Source organism: Molothrus ater, chromosome 1 (genome assembly GCF_012460135.2).
Source record: "Molothrus ater isolate BHLD 08-10-18 breed brown headed cowbird chromosome 1, BPBGC_Mater_1.1, whole genome shotgun sequence".
Lineage (NCBI taxonomy): Eukaryota > Metazoa > Chordata > Aves > Passeriformes > Icteridae > Molothrus > Molothrus ater.
In genome coordinates, this window is record NC_050478.2 from 46906282 (window position 1) to 46929590 (window position 23309).

The 23309-nt window shown below is 39.1% G+C and overlaps 1 protein-coding gene across 3 annotated transcripts in view; it reads left to right on the plus strand.

The window, feature by feature from the left end:
• The window catches only part of BMPER (BMP binding endothelial regulator), a 148541-nt gene that overhangs the window by 70919 nt on the left and 54313 nt on the right, over nucleotides 1–23309 (plus strand). For all 3 annotated transcript variants that reach the window (XM_036406594.2, XM_036406592.2, XM_036406593.2), the window contains exons 7-11: nucleotides 3395–3494; nucleotides 6792–6901; nucleotides 7581–7721; nucleotides 9974–10078; nucleotides 15349–15394. In XM_036406594.2, the coding sequence (XP_036262487.1) occupies nucleotides 3395–3494; nucleotides 6792–6901; nucleotides 7581–7721; nucleotides 9974–10078; nucleotides 15349–15394 (502 nt within the window). The remainder of the gene's footprint in view (nucleotides 1–3394; nucleotides 3495–6791; nucleotides 6902–7580; nucleotides 7722–9973; nucleotides 10079–15348; nucleotides 15395–23309) is intronic.

A 23309-nucleotide genomic window follows, 5' to 3' on the forward strand; every position in this document is an offset into this window, starting at 1 on the left:
TGCTTTCCTTTAAAGAAGGCTTTGTTATCTGTCTTTCTCAAAGATGGACCTCTCGTGGGAGCATTAGAAAGTGCTGTTTCATCTCCCCCTCTCTTCTGTCTCTTGAGAAAACTGCTTGGACAAGACGAAACCTCAGTCACACCACCTGCTGAGCTGTGGCTTCAGAGTCTTTTGGTTTGTCTTGCAGATATGAGGTGGCAGCAGGAGACAAAGTGTTTTTATTTGTCTACAAGGTGGAAAGTGAATCTTTTCTTTGTAGACAGTAGATTTCCTACAAAATCTGTTACCTCCAAAAGACTGTGAACTGCATCAGCCTCCTCTGATTCAAGTTTCATGTTAACAATTGCTCAAGGATTTATTTGTCTAGATCTTGAATAGCATTTCTCACAGGAAGCAGATGTCACTTGTACTTTATTGGTCTGTGCTGGCTTCCAATTCAGATTTGGTTTTACTGGAACAACTGGAGGGTGTTGCTTCTGACCTGGAGCATTCTGGCTGCCTGGGAGATATCAAACAAGGAAATGTGAGCTAAAAGCTGTGGATTCAATTGAGAAGTGGAAGAAGAAAGGTGTTCACTGTACAATTCCCATCCTAGCTTAGGTCATCCAAAGCCAATATTCTTCCTCTCCAGAGTTATTTTTTCCATTGATTTTGGGCTTTTTGTTGAACTTTTGTTGCACTCATTTTTTCCTACCTACCTCTATTCCATGCAATTTAAAGCACTGGCTGCACCAGCTGCTTTGAAAGCAGGTATTCTGAACGCTTTGTGAGTCTTGAATTATGATGACTGAGGCTTTTAAGAAAATAGAAATATTGTGTGTTTTAACATTCAATGAGTGCCCAATGAATTAACTCTCTAAGTTTGGTAGGGCAGGTAGAATTATTCTCACTTTAAAGGGTATGGGTTGGTTTGTTTCAGACTGTTTTTGAACTTGCACTAGCATGAGAGAGCCTATCTGGGACAGCAGCAAGTTAGAAAATAGTGTGGTGTTAAAAGGCAGCATTCCAGCTGGAAGCAGGAGTAGCAATGAGTTGAAGAGACAGGTGGAACTAGTCTTAGTTTTGTGCAGAGGAGCCAGTACAAAAAGTAAGGGAGGAGCCATAAACAAAAGGCTGAAGTGAGAAACTATTTTACATTATCCATGGCATTTTGTATTTATAAAGATACATATGCAAGAGGCTACAAAGGCTCTCAATAGTGTGCTAAGCCTGAGCTTTGATTCAATCTATCAGAGAAGCACAACTCCATGGCAGTTGTGCAGAGCCACAGCTTATGTGAGTATTAAATGCGGCAGCAAGATTGCGAGAAAAGACCTGTGCTCACCATGTGTTGGACTATTGCTTTATCTTCACAGAGTCATAGAATAGCTTGAGTTGAAAGGGACCTTAAAGATTATCTAGGTACAATCCCCCTGCTGTGTTCAGGGACACCTTTCACAAGACCAGGTTGCCTAGTGACCCATCCAATTTGGCCTTGAACTCTCAGGAATGGAGTACCCACCACTTCTCCTGGCAACCTGTTCTAGGGTCTTGTCATTTTCTCTGTAAAAAATTTATTCCTAATACCCAATTTAACCCTACTCTCAGTTTAAAGCCATTTCTTCTTTTCCTATGAATTAAGTGCTCTTCTAAACACTCCCTCTCCATCTTTTTTGCAGGCTCCCTTCTGGTACTTGAAGGCTGCAATTAGGTCACCTTGAATCCTTCCTTCTTTTCTCCAGGCTGAATAGTCCCAGTTCCCTCAGCCTTTCCTCATTATCTTCCATGGATATATCCCTGATCCTGTCACCAGTCTGGCTGAGACATCCATGCCCTGCTTTCCCTTTTGCTGGATTGTCACCGAAGTTTGAACTTTGGCTTCTTGTAGCCTTTTTCCCTGGGGTGAATCACAGCACTACTTCAGAGAGCCCTTCTTTGTTTTTTTCTTTCATTCTGCACCTGTGTCTCTTCTCACAGAGCTATTCCCTAAGCATACTAAGGAACATCACTAAAGAATTAATTTAGTTTTGTCAAGTTTCTGGTCTGACCCTTAATTTAGACCAGTCGTTTCAGTCTACAATAAGCTCTGTGTTTCTGCGTGCTGCAGTGAAAGAATTACGAGCAGTCCTCAGCCATGTGCACTCAGGATGCTTTGGTAGCCCCATGGGACAGGTAGACTTCAATGCCTGAAAACTTATTATAGAATGGGGGTACAGTCAGTATGTTATTTTCTGTGCAACAGTGGGTCTGCCTATATGTAAAAGCTTTTACATGATTCATGGAGGCCATTAGGAGTGGAGTGGTATGCCATCATTTCAGGCACAGGGCTCTTCAAAATGAATGGCTTTTTCCATCTCTCCCTGGGGAGCCTCAAGAGCCATTCAGCATGTAGGTTGGAGGATACTGTTCATAAGCCTTCAATCACAGCATCAGGAATGCAATGCTTAGTGCTGGGATGAGCCTGCAGCTCTGAGTGATAAATAAGGCAAGACAACTAGATGAAAAAACCTGACTTTCCTTGCTGAGAAAAAGGTGAACTGATTTTTAAAGTTGGGCAACCTGGACCTCTCACAGGCATATGGAGCACATGTTGGTAGAGGGTCTAGAGCTAAACACAGTATTCTGAAGGCACGATGAAGTAATCAGACGACAGAGCAGAATGAGAAATAGGATCTCTTTTAAGTGACTCAATCTTTGATACATTTTCTGTGCTTTTGTCTTTGCCTCTGTTTCTGGTATTCATTGATATACCAGGATATATCCAGTCTAGTTTGCTTTCTTTTTTTTTCTTTTTCTTTTTTTTTTCCCTCATTCTTTCCCAAAATTTCATATACCCACTTGGTTTTCAGTCCTCTGAACAAAGCAGACCTTTTGGCTTTGCATAGTTGGCCTTGGAGGCTAACAAGAATGTGCTTTCTTAAGTGATTTTGGCTTCTAAGGTCACAGACATAGTGGAAGAACACCTGCTCTCATCTTGCTTCAGCACTTAATCCCTGTCCCAGACAAGCCTAGAAGGGCACAACACAGGAGATGAAGAGTAATATAAAAAATTGCTCAATAACTTTTTGGAACATTCGGAAGTGTTCATGGATAATGATTTTATTTTGCCTGGTTTTATCATATCCACACCAAGAAATAAGATAAAAAGACACTGTTTCTTCAATTACTGCATTTGTTGTTTGAGAGATTGAAAAAAATATTGGTAATCCAAGGTCTCTGCAAGCAATATAGAAAGTCTTGAAGGACAGTTTACATGTCCTGTATGCCTGATGCAAGCAGAAATTTCTGTTGGCAAATACGGCTTCAGTAAGGCTTTTCAAGACCTTGTTGCCTGCTTTTGTGTGTGTGTGTGTGTGTGCACATTTACTTGATATTTTGCTTTACTTTTTTCCTAATGAAGCCTATTTTCATTCAGGGTGGCAGGACACAGTGTATCCAAGAAGTCTGCCCCATTCTTTCGTGTCCCCAGCACCTCAGTCACATTCCTGCTGGACAGTGTTGCCCCAAATGCTTAGGTGAGTGGTTTTTTCCCCTAGGAATTTTGTAATTAATACAATATGTTTGTACATAACATCTTTCAAACCAGTATTTCACAATGCTGGTAAATTCCAGAAGTTGAAAGAGACTCTATTGCTCAGAGTTTATAATCCACAGATTTTGAACAGGTACTCAGGGTCAGTGTTAGGGTTGTGGTGGGTGGTACTAAGCAAGCAGCTGCAGAAGAGCATTTGAACATAGACCAGTTGCCTTGCTTAGAACAACAAATACAGGGATGATTTCCAGCTTCATTATATATTTTACAAAGGAGGTTGAGGTGGGAGGAAGTGCCACTTCACTTCTTTGGGGTTGCCACAAGGAAAAGGCCTCATCATTGCATATAATCACTTAAGTGAGCATTTGCATTCTTAGATTTGAGGAAATCCAGGTCAGAGGAAACTTCTGAACTTCTGCATTTTTAGAACTTATTGTCAGAAATACCACAGATCCAGGAGTCCATCTCAGGATTGCCTTCTGAAGGTGGAATCACACTGTCATCCAGGAATATTTTAAATTATGTCCTTCCAACACATTTTAAAGGTGTGAGTCATAGGCCTCTAAGAAGGGCTGGTTCTTCCAGGTCATGATAACCAAGGCAGTGACAAAATAAGGCACTGCCTTGTTTTGTTCTCACTTTGTCCACAGATCCCACGTGTTAATATTCCATCTATTTCATAAACAAGGAGTGCTTGCATCCTACCAATTAAATTGACTTTAGTTTGGTCTATGAGGTTATAACTAGGTTTGGAAAAAATTCAGAGCCAATTATTCCCAGTTCTTCAATGGAAACTTTTTGTAGTTTTGACTATATCTGAAATCTCTTAGCAGATCTAGGTTCGGGATATAGAGATATCTGGCCTTGGAGCCAGTAGAGCTATATAGAGTTCTGAGTTCTGATAATACTTAACATTTTTGACTGCTTGAAACAAACCTGAATTTATTTATTTGCTAATTGAGAAGCGCTACAGGTAAATGAATGTCTGCCTGGAACATTCAACCACAGTACCAGAGAGTAATGCAGTAGAGGAATGAAATGGAGAGAACAGTCCAAATGCTGAGCTTCTGTTTTGGCTGAGGACATTTTTTCTTTCCTTCTGAAAACTCTCCTTGTCCTCTCCTCCCCATGCTTTTCCTGACTGAACTTTCCCCTCCTTGAACTAGGCATTCAAACTGCAGCCTTTGACTGCAGTTTGACTAATTTTTGACTCCTTCAAGGGGATCTTTCTACAATTTCTTTTTTCCCTCCAAATTTAAACAAATTCAGTAATAATAATGAATTTAATTTTATGTGGTTTTTACTCTAAAGTATTTAGTATACCTGGGAATAGATTATGTCTATTTTCAGGAAAGTGTTAAAAGTTTTGGTGGGGAGGTAAAGCCAAGGGATGAGTAACACACTGCATGGCAGCTGGGAAAGAGAAAAGTTTCCAGGGATGCTGAGGCATGGTTTTTAAAGTATCATGTGGAAGACCTCCCTACAATTGAATTCCTGATATTCAGCATACATAGCTTAGAAGAATGCTGTGGACTCTACTGGGACTTGAATTATTAGTTTAACTAGTGGTTATGAGCCAGCAAAGACAACCATTAAGCCAATATCTTCATCACCACATCTTTTAAAGTGATGCCTCCTTTGACAGTGGTTTTTAACCAACTATTTGAACTGGGTTGGCCACCCAGAATTGTGCTGAGTGGTTTGCAAGGCATGGCAATAGGGTGTGGGAGAGAACTGGACTTTTGTTCACTTGCTGACACAAGCTCTGCAATTGAAGTCCTGGCCCCACAGAGAGCAGCAGAAGTGTTGTTACAGGCAGGACTATGGCATGGCTTTGCCCCTAAGTAGTGCATGGATGTAGAGCAGTTCCTTTTAGGGCTGCTGAGCATCCTCAACTGATTCCTTATGTCAGTTCTGCAAGAGAAATTAAACCTCTCGAGAAAGACACACATCCAGTGAAAGGAAAGCTGGCTATGCAAGCACAGATTAATTCCAAGTAGCTAATTTGCATGAGAGTGATGTTTAAATGGTGTCTAACTGAACAAAAGCAATTATTTAATAACTTTTGCTTAACATTCAATTTGTAAAAACTGAAGGTAAATCCAATGAAGTTTGCTGTGTACTTATCCTTTTGTTCACTTATATCTGAGAGGAAAATGGAACTTTTTTTATGATGCTCTACATTTATCAAGAATTACTGAAAAAGGAAGGAATTACCATGTGCCAAGCCCTATGGTTTGAAAGCTAAAATATTGGCCTAGTACTTAGTACTTCTAGTATGTACTTAGAGTGGGCATTCCCTACTTTGGATTTGATGCCTATTAAACATTAGACCTCAGAAATTAAAAGGTAAGAGATTGACAACCACTCATAAAAGAACTTATTAATTGACTGCCTCCAAAAGTAAGCAAGGCAATTCAAAATTAGAAAGATAAGTGTAGTGTTTTTCTGAAGAGCTCATGTGTATGTACTATAATGCTCTCCTTTTTAAACTAACTTACTGGGAAAGAAGCTGAGGAATAAGAGAAGCTTACAGGAATGCAAACTATTGTAACTTGGATCTGAAAGTGCTGTGGGATTGCACAACTTCAGGAAGGATTTGATTTTGGTGCTGCCTTCCCTGTTGAGTGCCCCAAACCCTTGCGTCCCTCCCATGGAACCCAAATAGTTTGCAGATTATGGAGACTAAATATCTTGTGTTGCCTTCATTCTCTTCATAAATGATGCAAATTCCTGTATTTCTTGCAGCCTTGTGTGAACACATGGTACAAAACCCTATCTTAATGAGATGGGACAACACCTATGATTTTCTTTTTTGGATCAGTGTCACTGAGTTGATCTAGCTTGGCTGCTGTGAACCCCAGAGACAGATATGCTAAAAGAATTAAGACTGCGCTATTTGATAAGTTATTGCTTTAAGTCAAAGACTGTTTAAACTAGTTTAAGTTACCTACCTTAAGAGTTTGCAGTGCTTACTTTTTATTCCTTTAGTTGCACTGTGCACTTTATGATGAGAAGGATAAGAAAGATTTTTCCTATATAAACATGCTATAAATAATTTATATTCCATCCCACAGTTGAATTTGTAGAGATGAATGTGTACTAAAAGAATAGTGAACTGTTAAAAGTACATATTTTTTTCACACTGAAGTGGAAACACATAGCAAATGACACACTGCACATAAATTTGGTCTGGTGACAATAAGCCCTACTATTATTGTTGACAATGTGGCATATTTTCAACCACATTTTGTTTCTGTTACTGTTTATTTATATTCAGGACAGAGGAAGGTGTTTGACCTCCCATTTGGAAGCTGCCTCTTTCACAGCAACGTGTATGATAATGGTTCCTCATTTATGTATGACAACTGCACAGTGTGTACATGCAAGGTAAGTCCATAGTGCTTGGATATTGTGTGCTGATGGTTGTCTGGCTTAGCAGTAATTTGTAGGGCTGTGGAATTGTAAGCCTGATACTGTTCTTTGGCATCTTGTGTGGTCTCAAAGAATCTGATCTGAAGAGCACTTGCAGTTGTGCTAGGAAAGTTTAAAACGTTACTGGCTCCCTGAGCTGGGACATGATGCCTCACCCTGTGTGATGCAAAATAAAGTTGTTCAGATTATGTGGTCATCTTTAATACTGCATTAGAAGAGGAGTTTCTAAATGATGAATTACCATGTTTCTGCTGAAGGTCAGTGTTTTTTATTTAGTTCCCTAACATGACTGCAACAACTTGCACTTTTTTACCAAGGCAAAAAATTGAAAGTGACACCAAATCAGTGAGATTTTGCAGGCCAACAGAATTAGAAGCTGGGCTTTAGCTTCACAGACCATGAAAGATTCCCTTTAAAGAATATTTATAATATAAATAAATATCTATAATATATATCTATATATATTTATAACATCTATAAATAATACTTATTTTCTCTCAGCTGACCTATTCCAAGCAACTGGCCTGTAGCTTGGGTGGATGCAATGACTGAGCAAGCAGAAATATATAAGGACACACAGAAGCACAAACATCTTGGTGACAATTTTATGATTTCCTTTCACCCTTGTACCTAGGATTCAACAGTGATATGTAAGAAGAGGTGCTTACTTCCTGGTGAATGCAATAAAAACAAAGACCACTGCTGCAAGGAGTGTGTCTCATACATCTCTCCTGAGGAGGTGAAAGTGTGCAAGTTTGGCAATAAGATCTTCCAGGTAAGGTTTCAGGAATGGCTTAAGGATAGAGCCATTTCAACAGCCAATATAGCATGAGTTTGCTGTAAATTAGTATTGTGGTTTGTTTTTAGCAGAATCCTCACCATCCTCATTGATGATGAACAACTCAGAGGCAAAGCTTTGCAAAATTTGCCATCTGTTTATTTTTTTCTGAGTTTGCGTAAATTCTGCTGATAGTCAACATTTAAAAATTAATTCCTCCTTGAATGTTACATGTGGTCTCCCCTTCTGTATGTAGATCTAGTTCAAACTGCTATTTCATGACAATTGATGCATTTTTAGTAAGAGATACTAATGCTCTGCTTTCCCAAACAAACACTGATACTCATGGAAAAGATATTCTCAGTGGTATGTAGGCGTTATTGGCTGAGCCAAAGAGTCTTTTCCATAACTGAGCCAACAGGAGCTTTGTGAAGTTCATTTTGGCTGAAAGTTACTTGATTTACTACATTGCACGTCTCTGCTAAGGACAGCACCCCTGACATCTAATACTGGGGTAGCCATGTGATAACTGTTACCTACTGCACTCTCACCCAGTGTATTCAAATCACATGGGATTCCCTGCAGAACACTTCTGCTGTTCTTGAGACCCCATTTGTTTTTCCAAGTGGTGCAGCTTTTTTTCACACTGTGTCAGAAAAAGATTCTGTCACCTCATGGGCCATCTGTGAATTAAGAGACCCTTGAATCAGATCAAATGTTAAGTCCTGTGTGAATACTTGGTTTGCTCAGCCAGAATTGCTTCCCATTTATTCCATCTTTTGTGTACATAGCAGAAGTGTTTATTCTGGAAATTACATGTGAACCTACTGTACTCTGAGACTATGCTCCATCTGATTGGCACTTCCACACTGGCGCCATTGTGCTTCACGAACAAATGCCTACTTCTTAGGCACCCAACTAAAATATTCTGCTTCTTGTGAAGATTTTATTATATTACTAATATTATATGGAGTGTGAAAAAATAACGAGACAGTACATCCATTTCTGGTCTTGTGTGCAAAAAAGTAAATTCAGTGTTGCTCTGTTGAAGTCAATGGTCTAACACAGGTAGAATGGCTACAGCAAATGTGCTTTTGCACTCCTGTGCAAAACCAGCTGTAAGACAAAAATTCAGGGCAGCTGCATGCAGTCAGCTGTGATGTATTCTGGTACCTTGGCGGATGCCTGGTGAGTGGTCGTTAGAGACTGAAGAACATCAAAAACACCAGGCAATAGAAACATGCCCTAGAAACAAAAAACAGGAGAAAGACAGCCTTTGATGAAGCAAGCTGAGCTGAATAAGTTAGCCTCCTTGGCATTTCAGATGTAGCCTGTTTCTGGTCAGAACATCATGTTGAGGTGGGCACATAATTATTCACAGCTGTCTTGTTGAACTGCCTGTTCCTGTCAGGTCTATCCTCACCCTTCCTTCCCAGCCGCCCTGTAAACAGAAAACATGCACAGTTTGGCTCTAAGTGGACTAGCATTAGACTGTAAGTGGGTGGGACAGAATGTTTTAGGAACCACACTTGGCAGAGGCAACACCATGTAAAAAGGAGCCAGGGCAGTTCCACATGCAATTCATCCCAAGTGGGGACAAGACCACAAGGCATATTATGCTCTGCACTTCATATTTTCATAGCTATACATAGGCTGTCTTACCTGCTCTGCTTTTGAGAGATTCAGCACTGTATCTTTTCTAAATATTTTCAGATGTTTAGCAGATTAAATATCTGTGAAAGTGCTGAAGTAATCTAAATTAGAATTATTTGACCATTCCTGCCCTATGTTGAAATGATGCTACTGCATATGGGAATAAATTCACTGTCTACTGACATCTTATCAAATATTTTCATGTGCAACAACTTAAAGACATCACTCAACCCACTGAATCAGGTTTTTCTAATTATGAGAACTTGAACATTTGTGGTAGGTGTGATCACAACTCAGACTCTTATTGGAGAGAAAACAATGCAAATAATCAGGGCACTGTTGAAAAGTGAAAATGCGATTTGGTTAGCTTTGGAAAAATGAATTTCTTACCAAAAAGGCCAAAGGGAAGAAAACCTGGCTGAATTTGATCTCTGTCTTGAATCCAACTGGCCATGGACAGACACCTCAAAATAATTTAGACTAAACAATGAGACAATGCCAACAGGGAAATTCATCCTTTCTTGAGCAATGATGCATTGCTGAAATAGCTTCTTGTTGCCACCCCAGCTGATACTATATCATGTTCCCTCTTGCAGGATGGAGAGATATGGTCTTCTGTGAACTGCACCATCTGTGCTTGTGTGAAAGGCAAGACAGAGTGTCGCAAGAAACAGTGCATTCCAGTCAGCAGCTGTCCTCATGTGAGTTTTTTAAAAGAACTGTGCTTTCTTGTCTTTTCTGCTCCAACATTATCTTTTCCAGTGTTTCTTGGAAGTGTGTGCATGGCAGTGGGGAGTGCTGTTTGGAAAGAAGGGATAATCTGGAATGTTAATTTAGGTTGGCATTCCCCAAATGTGCTACTGTTATCCTGAATCTGGTCTTCCTGCCTCTGTCCTTGCTCTGAAGACTCTGTGCTCCTCCTCTCCTTCTCCTTTAACCCTCTCTGTCCCAAGTATCTGTATTGGAATAGTTTTTTTGACTTTTATTTAATAATTTTATAGAGTGGTGAGGTGACTGTGTTAATATTTCAGTAGTGTGTATATTGTTAAGGCAAGCCATAGGATGTTGCTGTATTTGCATTTCTCAGTGCATATGAGATATGAGGCTTAATACTTGGTTGAAAATGTAAATAAGGCAAATTGAAGAAAATTAGTTCAACCAAACCATGCTGCTTTCACTAAGGTTGTGGCCTGGGTATTTTTTATTTGAAAGTCTGAAGTGAACCCAAAGAATGCTGTAATTGTAACTTAATGGCATCAAAAATTAGCTTTACTTGAAACCCTGAGCTAAAATCAGACTTTGTTTCTTGGATTTCTGACACCAACAAGTGATTTTGGTCTTATGGCTCAAGCTGTCACAAGATGGAGCTCTAAATAGCACCTCATGTAGGGGCAGATCTTTGAGCAAAACTGTAGAAGAGAGAGCAAAGTTGTTAGCATTACACCTTCTCAGTGTTTCCTTCTCGATCCTGGAAGACAGTGGGGAAAATGTGAATCACAGACGCCTAAATATAAAATTTTTAAATTAAAAACTCTTAGTTTGTACAATTTTGTATGTGTAAACCTTTGACAGAAGCGGTGGTATAATAAAGAGCCTGTCCTTGGCACCTCCCATTCTGGTGTGACAGTGGGCTTCAAGATCCTCAGAAGAGGGAACGTCCTTTTCCTGTCACTCTGGCACTCACTGCAGAGGGCAGTTCTCCTCTTAATGGGCCTCACACAAGATGCTGCATACACATCAGAAAGTGTGAACAAATAGAGCTGTTCTGGGAATGTTATATGGCACATGGCAGTAAAGTTTGCTAACTTCATGCCATTCACAGTGTAAGCAGGAAGTGAGAGCTTGGGCTCTTCAGGTCTCATACACACTGCATTGCATTTATATTTTCCTTGTGCTGATGCATTTTAAATTTTTAAGGTGCTTCTGAGATCAAGTAGCTAATATGACTTAATAGAGATCTTCAGTTAAGTGCCTTGCTTCAGCTGTATCTGTATATAAATTTGAGCATTGAGATGATCAGTTGAAGTGGCTTCTAAAATGAAAGTAGTGGTTGGTAAAAATTCACCACTGACAGTGTTGCAGCATGGAAGTGAGACTGACAAACTCATTCAATGCTGTAATAGAACCTGCTCCAAGGCTAATGTGAAGCCCTAAACTGCCCCGACCTCTGAGATGAGTCCGCAAACAAGGTCTGGCTCCTTAGGGCTGGAAGGACCAGCTTTGTTACCCTGCAGCACCATTCCCCCCAGTATATAACCAGTCAGCCATGTCCCCACCTTAAAATGCAAGCTGCAAGCAAACCAACCCTCCTCCACAGGAACACATTGCATTTCTGCTCTTCCAAGCTAAACTGGAAGGAGAAGTAGGAGAAAGAATGTAAACTCTAGAGTAAGATTTATTTTCCTATTCCAAGTGGGTACCAAGTAGTTTTAAAGCAAATAATGTATGCTAATTGATTTAAATCTTTTACTTTTCATCTCTGCTCCACTATCTTTGATGAGACTTTCTGTCATAAATCTATAAATATCACTTAAACACACCACATTTTTCAAGCTAAAGATATATTTGTGGTTCTGATACTGACAGTCTGAATATCATGCATAGAGTTGTGCTGTTGTCTCTGCAAACTGTAGGTGTGTCCACTCCTTTTCTCTCTTCACAATATTTTTGACAGTAAGCAGTCTCTACTGACTGTTGAAGACTGCTGTCGAATAAAATGTGGTTTAGTGTCCCTTAGGTATCAGGCAACATGACGTTATCTCATTAAACGTATATTATTATACAGACAACTGAGTGTGAAAGGATTGAAGATTCAAAAAGAATTTAGAATATTATTCCTTGACTTAAATACTTTACCATGCAGTCTTAATACTCTTTGCATGATATTGTGGGTGGGTTTTTTTGATCGTAGAATTTTATTTTATTTTATTTATAATAACAAATTTTGACCAATTATTTCTTGAATGTGTGGGTTTCAAAGTGGTAGTTCTGCAGAAATTTCTGATACTGCATAACTATTTGTATTATTCAATCTATTGGTTGCAGGCTGACATATTTTTTAAGACTGTTTCTGCCATTTCTTTAGTTTTCTTGATAGTGCTAGACAAAAATTTCTTTCTTTTGTTATTTTCTTTTTGAAGCATTTAATCCCATATCAGCCATTGCAGGAAATGTCTTAGATTCTTTTCATCTGCTGTGGAGGCAATATATTTTTCAAATTTAGTCCCTCCTCTTAGACTTATAGTAAGATTGGTCCTCCTTGGCATTCTAGAGCCTTGTGGCTTGTGGTTTCTTTTTGTTGCTCTCTGACCACTGACTCCACACAGATATTTCCTCTCTCAAGTTACCTGGAGTGCCAGCCTGCAAGGTGTGATGCATACAGGCCCCCATTCAGCAAAGCTATTAAGCATGTGTCCATTTCTGCTGAAGTTAGTAGGCCCTCCATGTGTGCTGAAACTTAAACACATGCTTAAATACTTTATAGAAAGGGAACAATCTCAACATTTGGCAAGACTGAGTTTCAGAGATCTTTAGACTTCTTACTGAATTCACTATTTACTTGCCCTAGCTCTGCTCTAGTCTGTTCCTTGTTTTGTGCCATCTCCTTTCTATTACCCATCCTTATAATTTGTCACCTTGCCTGCTCTCCTTATGCCTTTGCATTCCTCACTAACATCTTAAGTCTGTGGTAATGATCAGTGGTTGTGTACGTGTCTCTTTTTGTAGTGCTAGAGGAGAGATTGCTGAATTTTACAGCATATAACCTTTTCTGAGCTCCAAGGCTGTGCAAAAGTTAATAGAATTAAATTCATGGCAGGTGAAGACATTTGCAGGGTTTGAGTCTGTGGGTAAATTTTGAACCTGTGAACTTCAAGTGAGCTGTAAATTAATTCAGAACACGTTCTTCCATCTCTAGAACAGACTGCATATAATGTTATACACATCTGTTATTATTGCAAACAAAAAGTTGCTGTTTTTACTTTAGTGCCAAATGAGGCACAAAAAAACAACAGCTGTTCCTATTGCACAACCAAACAACCCCCTTTCCCCCAGCAATTAGTCTTGCCTTAAAAAAAATAGAAAATGAAAACCTCAGACACAAAATTGAAAACCCCATAAAAAGGAAGAAAAATCCCTGAAAATAAATAGACTCAAATGTGGTCTGCTTATAAATATTCATAGGGAAAAATGGGATCACATCACTTAGCCCACTCCTAAGGGAACCCTCAATGCTAACGAACTCTTGCAGCACATGTTAGCAATAATGGGTTTCCTTATTCTACAAGACAAAAACAGGATCTCGGGCCAACATGGTGGCTCAAGTAACCAGCCTCAGCAGGCTGCCTTGGAGATTTCAATTTCACTTGAATTCTTGCCACTTCCAGCTCGGCTGATGATTTCAGCTCTTTTATTGAAACAGAGAGGTAAGGCTGTGTAGTGCAGTGTGTGGCATTCAGCTGCATGTCTCCATTCCTACAAGTATGTGTTGCTATTTCCATGTGGTTTTTCTATGTGGTTTTAAGGGTTCCACCTTTAAGGGGTTCTGTTCTAGCAGCTGCTTGGTAGGCCTCCCTGTTCCAGCCTGGTCCTCAGCTATTCTCTTTGCCCAGGGACCTGGGAGTCACACAAAAATTTAAGTGCTGCTCACTCTGCCAGTGCAACTCTGATCCAGCCCTTTTCTGAAGTCCAGGTGTGTCTCAAGTCTGTTCACATGAAGTTGCATATTCATAGACAAGCTTGCCCTGTGGATGATGTGCCCAAGTGCATTCAAGACCAAGGATTCATTCATGCCATGTGTGTACGTTAAGCAAGAGTAGGATTGAACATGCTGCACTCCAGTTTACTAGAAGATACTTTGAGTTCATGCCTCCCCGTGCACCTTGTCAAAGCTTGGCAGCACTGTAGGCAGAAAACAAAGCAGACAGCAATAGGGCTGCCTGTGCTCATTTCCCCACTCTTTGCATATACCTGTCACCAATTTTTTGTCTGTTTTCACAAGTTTTCTATACTGTTTAGTGGGCAGCACAACACAGCTCCATTTGCTTGCTCTTGCTGTCCTCACCTTGCTCGCCTACTTGGTGGGAATAGGAGCAGTGGTCACACAGAGGGGACTTCCTCTGTGTTCAGCTGCTGTTGGGGCAAAGGGTCAGGGGCAGGGCAAAGGGGAACAGCACAGCTCCATATACCTCTTCAGTCCCTCTGTGGGAATATGGGTGAGCTCCAATGTCACTGTACATTCTGTTATAACCAACACCAGCTTTTGCTTGGAAAAAACCATTGTTCAGTCTGAATTTTTTCAGGCTTCTCTGATAGCTTGCTGATTGACTTTAGGTAATTTAAGTAAAATCAGATAAAATATCTTTTAAACTCATGAAGACTGAAAAGGAACATGAATGTATATACACAGAGGCATGCCTCCTGCCTAGTCAGCCTTGTATAAGGTACAACCAGAAGTAGAATTGACCAAGTTCCTTCCTTCCTTCCTTCCTTCCTTCCTTCCTGCCTGCCTGCCTGCCTGCCTTCTGCTTCCTTCCTGTCCTGCCTTCCTTCCTTCCTGCCTGCCTTCCTTCTGCCACTTCCTTCCGCCCCTTCCTTCCTTCCTGCCTGCCTGCCACGAAGCAGGGAACACATAGGAAAGGTATATATTTTGGGAAGGTGGGAGAAAAGGTAGTGATCTTGTTAACCCAGTAACTGCTTTAGCTATCTGTGCAAGTCTAAAATTCTCTCACACTCTCTAAAGAGAAAAATGGTAACAGAGAACCCTTTTAGTATTTCATTTCTTATAAGACTGCCAGGAAGCTTGTTGAATAGCTCTGTCTGTTTTTAGCACCTGATATTTGAAGTTGTAACCAGGGCACTGAGTTCAAACACAACTTGAATTATTTTCAAAGGCTTATCCAGTCTTACAACATGGCACAGTCATTGCTGCAAGAACTCTCTCATTAAAACAGCCTGTCTTTCTCCCAATTAGGGTAAAATCCTGAACAGAAAAGGATGCTGTCCGATTTGCACTGAAAGTAAGTAATTTCTTCACATTCTTTAAATTCTTTTTTATTCTTTCTGAGAAAATAAATATATAGAAGTATGCTTGCTTTTCTGCCTTCTTATTAGAGGCAGCTAAAGGGCAAATGATTATTTTTAGCAATGGATTTTGCCTTCTATAAATCTGTAATTTTAAAATAAAATGTCTAGGTATTTTGTTTTTATTTTCTTTTTCAAAATGATGCTTTTTTTTTCAAATCTGAGGTGCTGCATTTTGAAAGATATGGTTGGTCTGTGGCATTTGTAGGCAATAAAACAAGAAAATGAATAGAGTTATAACTTTTAGGACTTGGGTATATTTTACACCTGTAACTAACAGTCCAGCTATGTGCATATATAATCACACCTTTGCAGATGATTTGTGAGAGTTAAAAAAGGTGTGCAGAAATCTGAGACACAGTCTGGGGCAGCAGTGGAACGTAGAATAGAAAACTAATTCTTCTTTGTTTATGATGCTTAGTTAAACTCTTACATTCTTATCCCTTTACTCCTCTCTTTAGGAATGATCATTAAATTGCAATATCACCCTCCTAGTCAGCAAAGGACTTACAGAAATACTTATCTTTAAGTTTGTTCTATTTAACTCAACAGGGAGAGCTGAAGTTAACAGATACCATTACGTATTTCCTTCAGTACATACTTAAGTATTTTACCAAATAGGGACAGACTGCTAAAATGGGGTTTTATGACCTACGAGAAGGCTTTTGAAAGGAGAAAATGTTCCTCTTCTTTTGTCTAAAATCAAATGTTTTTGCTGTTCAACTCAGTTCTGGGTTCTCTTGAATTGCACAAATCCCATGTCCTAAATATCTGTTTTTTCACTCTGTGGCTCAATTAGTTTGAAACGTGTATCTTGGGATAAAATACATCTAGCTTGCAAGTCTTCATTATCAAAATGAGAGCAAATGCAAGGGACAACACACTCAGAAACACTTGAAATAATACTGAGCAGAGGAAGAAGTAAAAGAGGATTCAACTGACTAGCAGTTGATTTCATGTTAGCTCAGTTGCACAGCAGAAGAAATTTGCATAGACCTTTGCTCAGATATGACATACCATGTCATGAATTTATCAATCTCTATCTTGCCTCTTTTTTTTGTTTCAGTCTCATTTAACCTTTATTGTGTGTTCTTCCTGTGTTCTTCTGTAACTTGAGAGGGGAGGAAAAGAGTGGGGCCAGCCATTCCGTCAAAGCACAGGAGACCCTCTGCTGTAAGAGGTTCAAAAGAAGACAGTACAGTGACTCCTTCAGAAATGCTGTCAGAGAGTGATGACTTGTGATAATTGTTTCATGGGAGAAGGAGGCAAAAAATCGTAATTCTTCAAAGTTTAAATAACTTATCTAGGAGCCAGGTTACGTAAAATCTCAAAACTTCTTGGTGATATAAGAAGGAAATTCTCATGACTACAAACATGTGAAATTAAGGAGAGATCATTATTACTTGTCCTCAGGCCATGCAGATCTGTAAAGAGCCTGGCTTCATCTTCCCAGTGACCTCTTTCCCCTGGTAGCCTGCTATTAGGTCTCCCCTCAGGATAAACAACCTTGTTCCCTTATGGTGAGGGATCAAGGGTGTTAAGGGTCCTATATGCATTGGACTGCCTGTGCTGGAGCCTAAGAGGCTCATCCTGTCTCACTGCCCCATGCTCCACCATTGCACATGAAATAGAGGGGTCTTTTCTTTACAGTTATCTCACTATGGACCCATTCAGTACTTGGAGAAGAGCTGGTTCCAAACTTTCATGATTAACACGGCATTCTTGGCTTTTACAGAGAATGTGAGCAAGGAGCTTAAATACCCAGTGTCATACAGCAGTGGTGGCTACCACTAGCTGTTTTAACATTGGTATTTTAACATTCACCATTTGCAAAGAATCAATTCCACCTTTGCAGCAGAAGTGCTCTAAATCTCATCACGACTATCATCTGACATTCGTCTGACATTCCATCTGATTGGAAGCTTTGCTAATTCAGCCAGTTTCTGATAAGATGTACACACAGCCCCTTCCCTCACCCACTCGCTCATGTTGATCCTGATCCTGTCTCCAAATACTAACACACCAAACATTTCTGGTGCTCCAGCCGATATTAATTTTCCAATGTAAAAACAACATAGGGAGGTACAAGAACATACTGTACATGGGGGAGCTTTGAGTACAGTTTAAATGCAGCCGATTTCTATGAAGTGGGTCAAAACCAGTCATGTTGTGAAAGGATACACTTTAAACTGGAAAAAAAAAATAATCCAAGGATTATTTTCAAAGCAGTTTGTTGCAAAGAGAAAAAGTACCTCGTCTCCTAAAGGTCTGGAGAGTCTCTTTTGTCTACTGTTGCTGAAGTTAACTATAGTTAGTTTTGGCATGTTGCTTTTTAAGCTCCATGGCTGGCGTACAGTTATCACTAATTAAACACAGTGGTCATACCAGTGGAAAATTCAACAGTTTAGTTTATGCTGCTGTAAAAAATGTAATGAAATGTACTCTTTTGGGCTTGATTTAGAAAAATCACCACTGACGTCAATTCCATAAATTAGTAATCCTATGTTAGACCAAGGTCATTTTCATATTAAAAATAAGAAAAAACTAAACCTGGGTTCAAATAACATTAACAGACTTCTCTCAACTTCAGACATAGATAGGAACTTGCAGTGGAAGTAAAATCTTTGTTCTTGACAAAGAAGAATTCATAGGCCTTGCTGAAATTACAGTACAGGATGAAAACTTGTTACTAAAATCATGTAGATATGCTTTAATCATTATTAATAGTCCTAGCACAATCTTATGCCAGTCATTGTGAGATTTTGTGGATGAAGTTTTTTCAAAGTGGACTGCAGTCATCTAGGTTTACATGTGCAGTACACATGATTAATATTTCAGTAAAGGCTGCTTTTGGGACAGAAAATTTTGTTCATCACAAATCATTCCACAGCTTGTTTAATTGACAAAATGATCAACAGAGCTAAACCAAATTCAAGGGCATTTGGACCCACCTTAGGAGTAAGAGGTTGGTACTTTCACTTGGTCCAACATCCTTTTTATATGTTTTTATAGAATTACTGAAAAAAGTGCTGACTTTCAAAGAACAGAAAAGAAAAAGAAACAAAGTGAGGTTATGCATTGTGGGTACCTGTAAGGGCAGGAAGTGGGTCTAAAGGACCACATAGGTCCCTGTTTTTTCTGTTATTTCCTTTCCATGAAGAAATACAGCAACAAAAAGACTGCAATTATTTATTCATACTGGAATACTGTTCATGATTTACCTCCCATTTCAGCTGTGATGGTCTACTGTACAAATATGTATTTGGACAAATTGGAATAGCTATTTTATTTATGAAATAGACCATAAAGACTCCTGTGGAGGAGTTTTTGACACCGCACCTTGTAATGTGTATTATATCAAGCTGCACTTTGCAGCAGTTATGAGAAAAGTCCTCTATGGCTATGCATTTTTTACAGAAAACCTAATGAAATTCTATTATGCATGTTCTGTAGCTAGTTTTTAGAGGTTAATAATGTGTTCTGTTTGATTTAGGGCTTAATTCAGCATACAGGCTAATTACATTCAAAGTTTAATTTTATTTTTAAAAAGCTGAGATATTTTTGAATTATAGATCTGCAACCAGAACACCCTTCACTGGTAAACTTGTGTTTTTTCCTCCTTCTCCTTACTTAGAACATGTCCAGACCGATTTTAGTTATAATTTAAAGTATATTTTTCTTGGCCACTCTTAACTACCTACAAGCCCAGCAGAGTGTGACCAGACATCTGGACATCTTGGACTTCAATTGACTGCTCTGATCTCCTGAAAAAACAAAACAAGCTATTCCATGAGCACCAGAGCTAACAGAGCCTGGTTTCCTATGGATTTGTGTCCCATTTCCTTTATATCCCAACAAATAATAAACCCAGCTAGAGACAATATATCCTGTGGCTGGTCTGGAGCTACAAGTGTGCTAATTGCCCAGCCAATATGCTCATGGTCTCGGCTGGTCAGGATGTGTGTGCTGACTGTCTGTCTGGCCTCCACCACGCAGTATATATATTTTGCCTTTCTAAAAAGGCTAAATACTGTCTGGGGGAATGGAGGCACTGGGTGGAAGGCAGAAAGGTTCTTTTTGGCAACCACTTAGTTTAATAAGTGGTTCTTACCTGTACTCAGCATACTACTTACTATAAATGAGTCGTCTTTCAGACTTTTATCCCTCCACATGGGCCAAATAGGTTGTGACTTTTTTTCTTTATTAGAGTATGTTGAAACTTAGGAAATGCTAATGTGTTCTTTTCCATGCTATTGCTTTTTTAGCTTCCTTTTTTGTACAGCAACATGTGTTTTCAAAAACACTGCCTTTTCTAATGAAAGTCACTATTTCATTTGAATTGGGAGCGTGATTTGAAAATTCAAGGAAAACATGCCAACAGTTCTATAGTATTCACTTTTAGCACCTAAATGCTATTATTAGTTGGCAAGTGAGCTGTAGAGCCTTAGGTGGGAGCTGAGCAAACTGCATTAATCACACACATAGTTTAATATTTTAGTCAAACGTGAAAGTGTGAAGTCCGTATTTAGTTGCTTAAAAAACAAATGTAAAAACTGCCAAGCTCCCAGAAGTTTTTATGGAGGTCTGAATATTGATTTGGGAGCAACATGCAGGATTTCCAAAGAGATTTAGTGGTGTTTGCATCCAGCTCTCAATAATGTTTAATCAGAGTTGAGTGCCTGAGGTGTTTTGAAAATCACAGCCTCCTAAACATAGCTCTGGGGCCCTCTTTTGAAAAATCTGTGTTTTTCAAGGACAGGGAGGGAATGGGTAAATTTGCATTCATGTGCATATCCAGATAAGCAAAAGAAGACACCAAAGATTATGAATGCCACATTCAAAATGAGAGAGAGGCAATGATTCTTCATTTCCTTTGCCCAAGGATGTCATAGATGCTAAAAACAATTTGGACTGGAAAAAATCACAGAAAATATTTATATCAAAAGTTACTAAATTAATAGAAACCATGTCTAGCTCAGAAAGTCCTTAATTTGAAAGTAGTTGGAGGTTGGGGGTGTCTCAGGGGGAAATATTGTAGAATAGCCCTTTTCTAGCTCTGCTTTAGACAGCTGATGCACGAGTGTTGGCAATAAGCTGGGAACAATTTGATCTAGGGAAAAAAGGGAAAGCTCTACACCTGTGACCCTATACCTTGTTATCATAAGCTAGCAAAATTCATACTCCAGGGTTGGGGAACATAACTTTGGTGATACAGCAGCACCTCTTCATCTGTTATGCCCCAACAGAGAAGAAAGTCACACACAATCCTAACTAGAGATCAGTGCTTCCAATGGATTTCAAAAATTGCCAAGTAAAAAGACTGGTTTGTTTCACAAGGGAAAAAGAAAAGAAAAGAGAAAAGAAAAAAAAAAAAGAAAAATAAGAAAAAATAAAAAGAAGAAAAAGAAGAAGGAAAGGGAAAAATAAAAAAAAATAAAAAGAAGCAAACCATAAAATATGATGTGATTGAAACTCTCCCAAAAGGAAATAAACAACAACTCAAAAGCTAAAATGGCAGGAATTCTTTTCATGTTGACAGTCTTGTTACACCCGGTATTTAAGGTTTATTTCTAGGCCAACCAGTTTTTCTTACTGGCAGTGCCTGAGTTATCACACACACTCTTGCAGGGTGTAGATTTATTTTTAAACCCCACAATTTTAGCAAACCTTTCAAGAATGTTTTACACAGTGATATCAGAGAATCAGTTATTCAGACTGTTTTTAGGTGGATTTTCCCTCCTCCATTTCCTTGGTTATTAAAGAAAACAGCAAAGTTTGGATCAGACTTTCAGCTGTCCAGTCCAAAATCCATTTTTAACTGCACGGCATCAAATTGACATATGACGTGACATGATGTAACATAACATAAAACAGCACTACTCTGCATAGCACATTAGAAATTAAAAATAAATATTTCCTTTGGATCCCATTGGTACTATCAATTTTACTTGCACATCTCTAAATTATGTTTGTTCCTCTCATGTCTTGCCTCTTAGTCACTTGCTTAGGTGAAGAACCAGCCTCCTTCCAGTAGGTTGGTTAAAAACATGTATAACATGTCCACATTCTTGGATTTAGAAACACAGAGAAAAATCTGATCTTTCCTCTAGAATCTTCACTGATGTTTGGCTGATGTTTTTTTCATAAAAGTTTTTGTAAAAGTTGTCATTAAATTTAAGAAAAAATTAAAGCTGGAATAGTTGAAGTACAGTCCGAGCTTGTAATAACGTGTATCTTAATACTCATCATGCAGATACTTAGATGTATACATAAGGAAATCAGAAACATGTTAGTATGATTTAGTAATGGGTAAAGTCAGATGGTCTCCATACAAAATCTATAGATTATTTTTTCTATTGGTAGAAATGATGTTATTAATTAAAATCCATATAGTTCCTGCCAATTTATGGAGAATCAATTAATCGTTTAATGAACTTTGGAAAGCAGTTATTGACGTCCTCATTGGTATAAGTGAAGAAAAGAAAACTCACAGAAGTGCACATTTTTAAAAGCACTCTTTTGCCTAAATGTCTTGGTTTTCAGGATCTGCCTAAAGTCTATCAGGCCTGTTTTCTGGAGATGTTGATCACATATAGACCATTTTGATTTCTGATGGAGTTGTCAATATGATGTCCTTGAGAAATTGAAACTTTGGGTCCCTAGTTGCCAGACACTCCAGTAAAGAGGAGTAATAATGATGCCAAGATGAGTTACTGGCATAGCTAAAGAAGCATGCGTGTGGCCCATTAGGGGTAGAGCACAAATCACCCAGGTATCAGCACTGTGATGGCTCTGCACCATGCAGTGAGGAGAAAGTGAGATTAGGCTTTAGGAAGACATTTGTTGTAGAAGGGACAGACCAAAACTGCAGCAGGTTGCCAGAGGTGGCTATGGAGCTGCTGTTACTACTGCTCTTTATGGACAAGTTAGCTAAACATCTATCAGGAATAATATAGGTGCAGGTGATTCTTCATTGCAGCTGGAGAAAAAAAAAGGTAATGTCTCATGGGGCCTCCTTCAGCTCCATTTTCTGTGTCTCCATGTAGGTTTCCTTGGGTGCTCTTTACAGCTAGAAAAATACCAGAAAGTTTAGTTACTTTAGCATAGCACTCTGCTAAGGCTGAAAAAACTCTGTTGGGAAAGGTGTATTTTGTAGTTAGAGCTGTACTGCACTCCATGGGAGGAATTCCCTTCCCCTTCTCCAAAACATTTATGTCTACTTCTTTTTTGTAGATTTGAATTTGGCTTTTTTTAAGCTGATTTTTCAAGCAAGCCATTTTTAATTAAACAGACATCATCTTTCAAAAGCAGCCTTAGCCCATGGGTATACAGCTGGCAATAGCAGTGTGCATTTCTCTGCCTTGAGACTCCTTCTTCCAGGAATACCAGCAATGTGGTTAGAACCTATTGTTATACCAGAAGACTGCAAGGCAAATATGTTTGCTGCTATCTCTGATTGTGAGGCAATTCAATCAGTTGCTGGGTAGCTGCTGGGTAACTCAGCATCGTTGCTATGAATATGGAAATGTTCTGTCTTTGGGCTGTGAGTTCTCTGTCCAGCGTATAGCTTCAAACATCCATAAGAGATCTTCAATGATTGGTAGAGACACCATGCTCCTTGGCAGTCATTGCATCATGTTAGTCATGTACTACTGACTTTTAGCTGGTAGTGTGATATCAATAACTTTGACAAGTCAGTTGTGTATAAACAACATATACAATAGCTTGTAACACTGAAAAAAGATGCTGGTTCTACAGGTATTTTGGAGAAAAAAACATGTAAACACATCTAGTTTATAAATGTACGATATTTATAAGTGTATACATATAAAATACTAACTGACCCAGCTC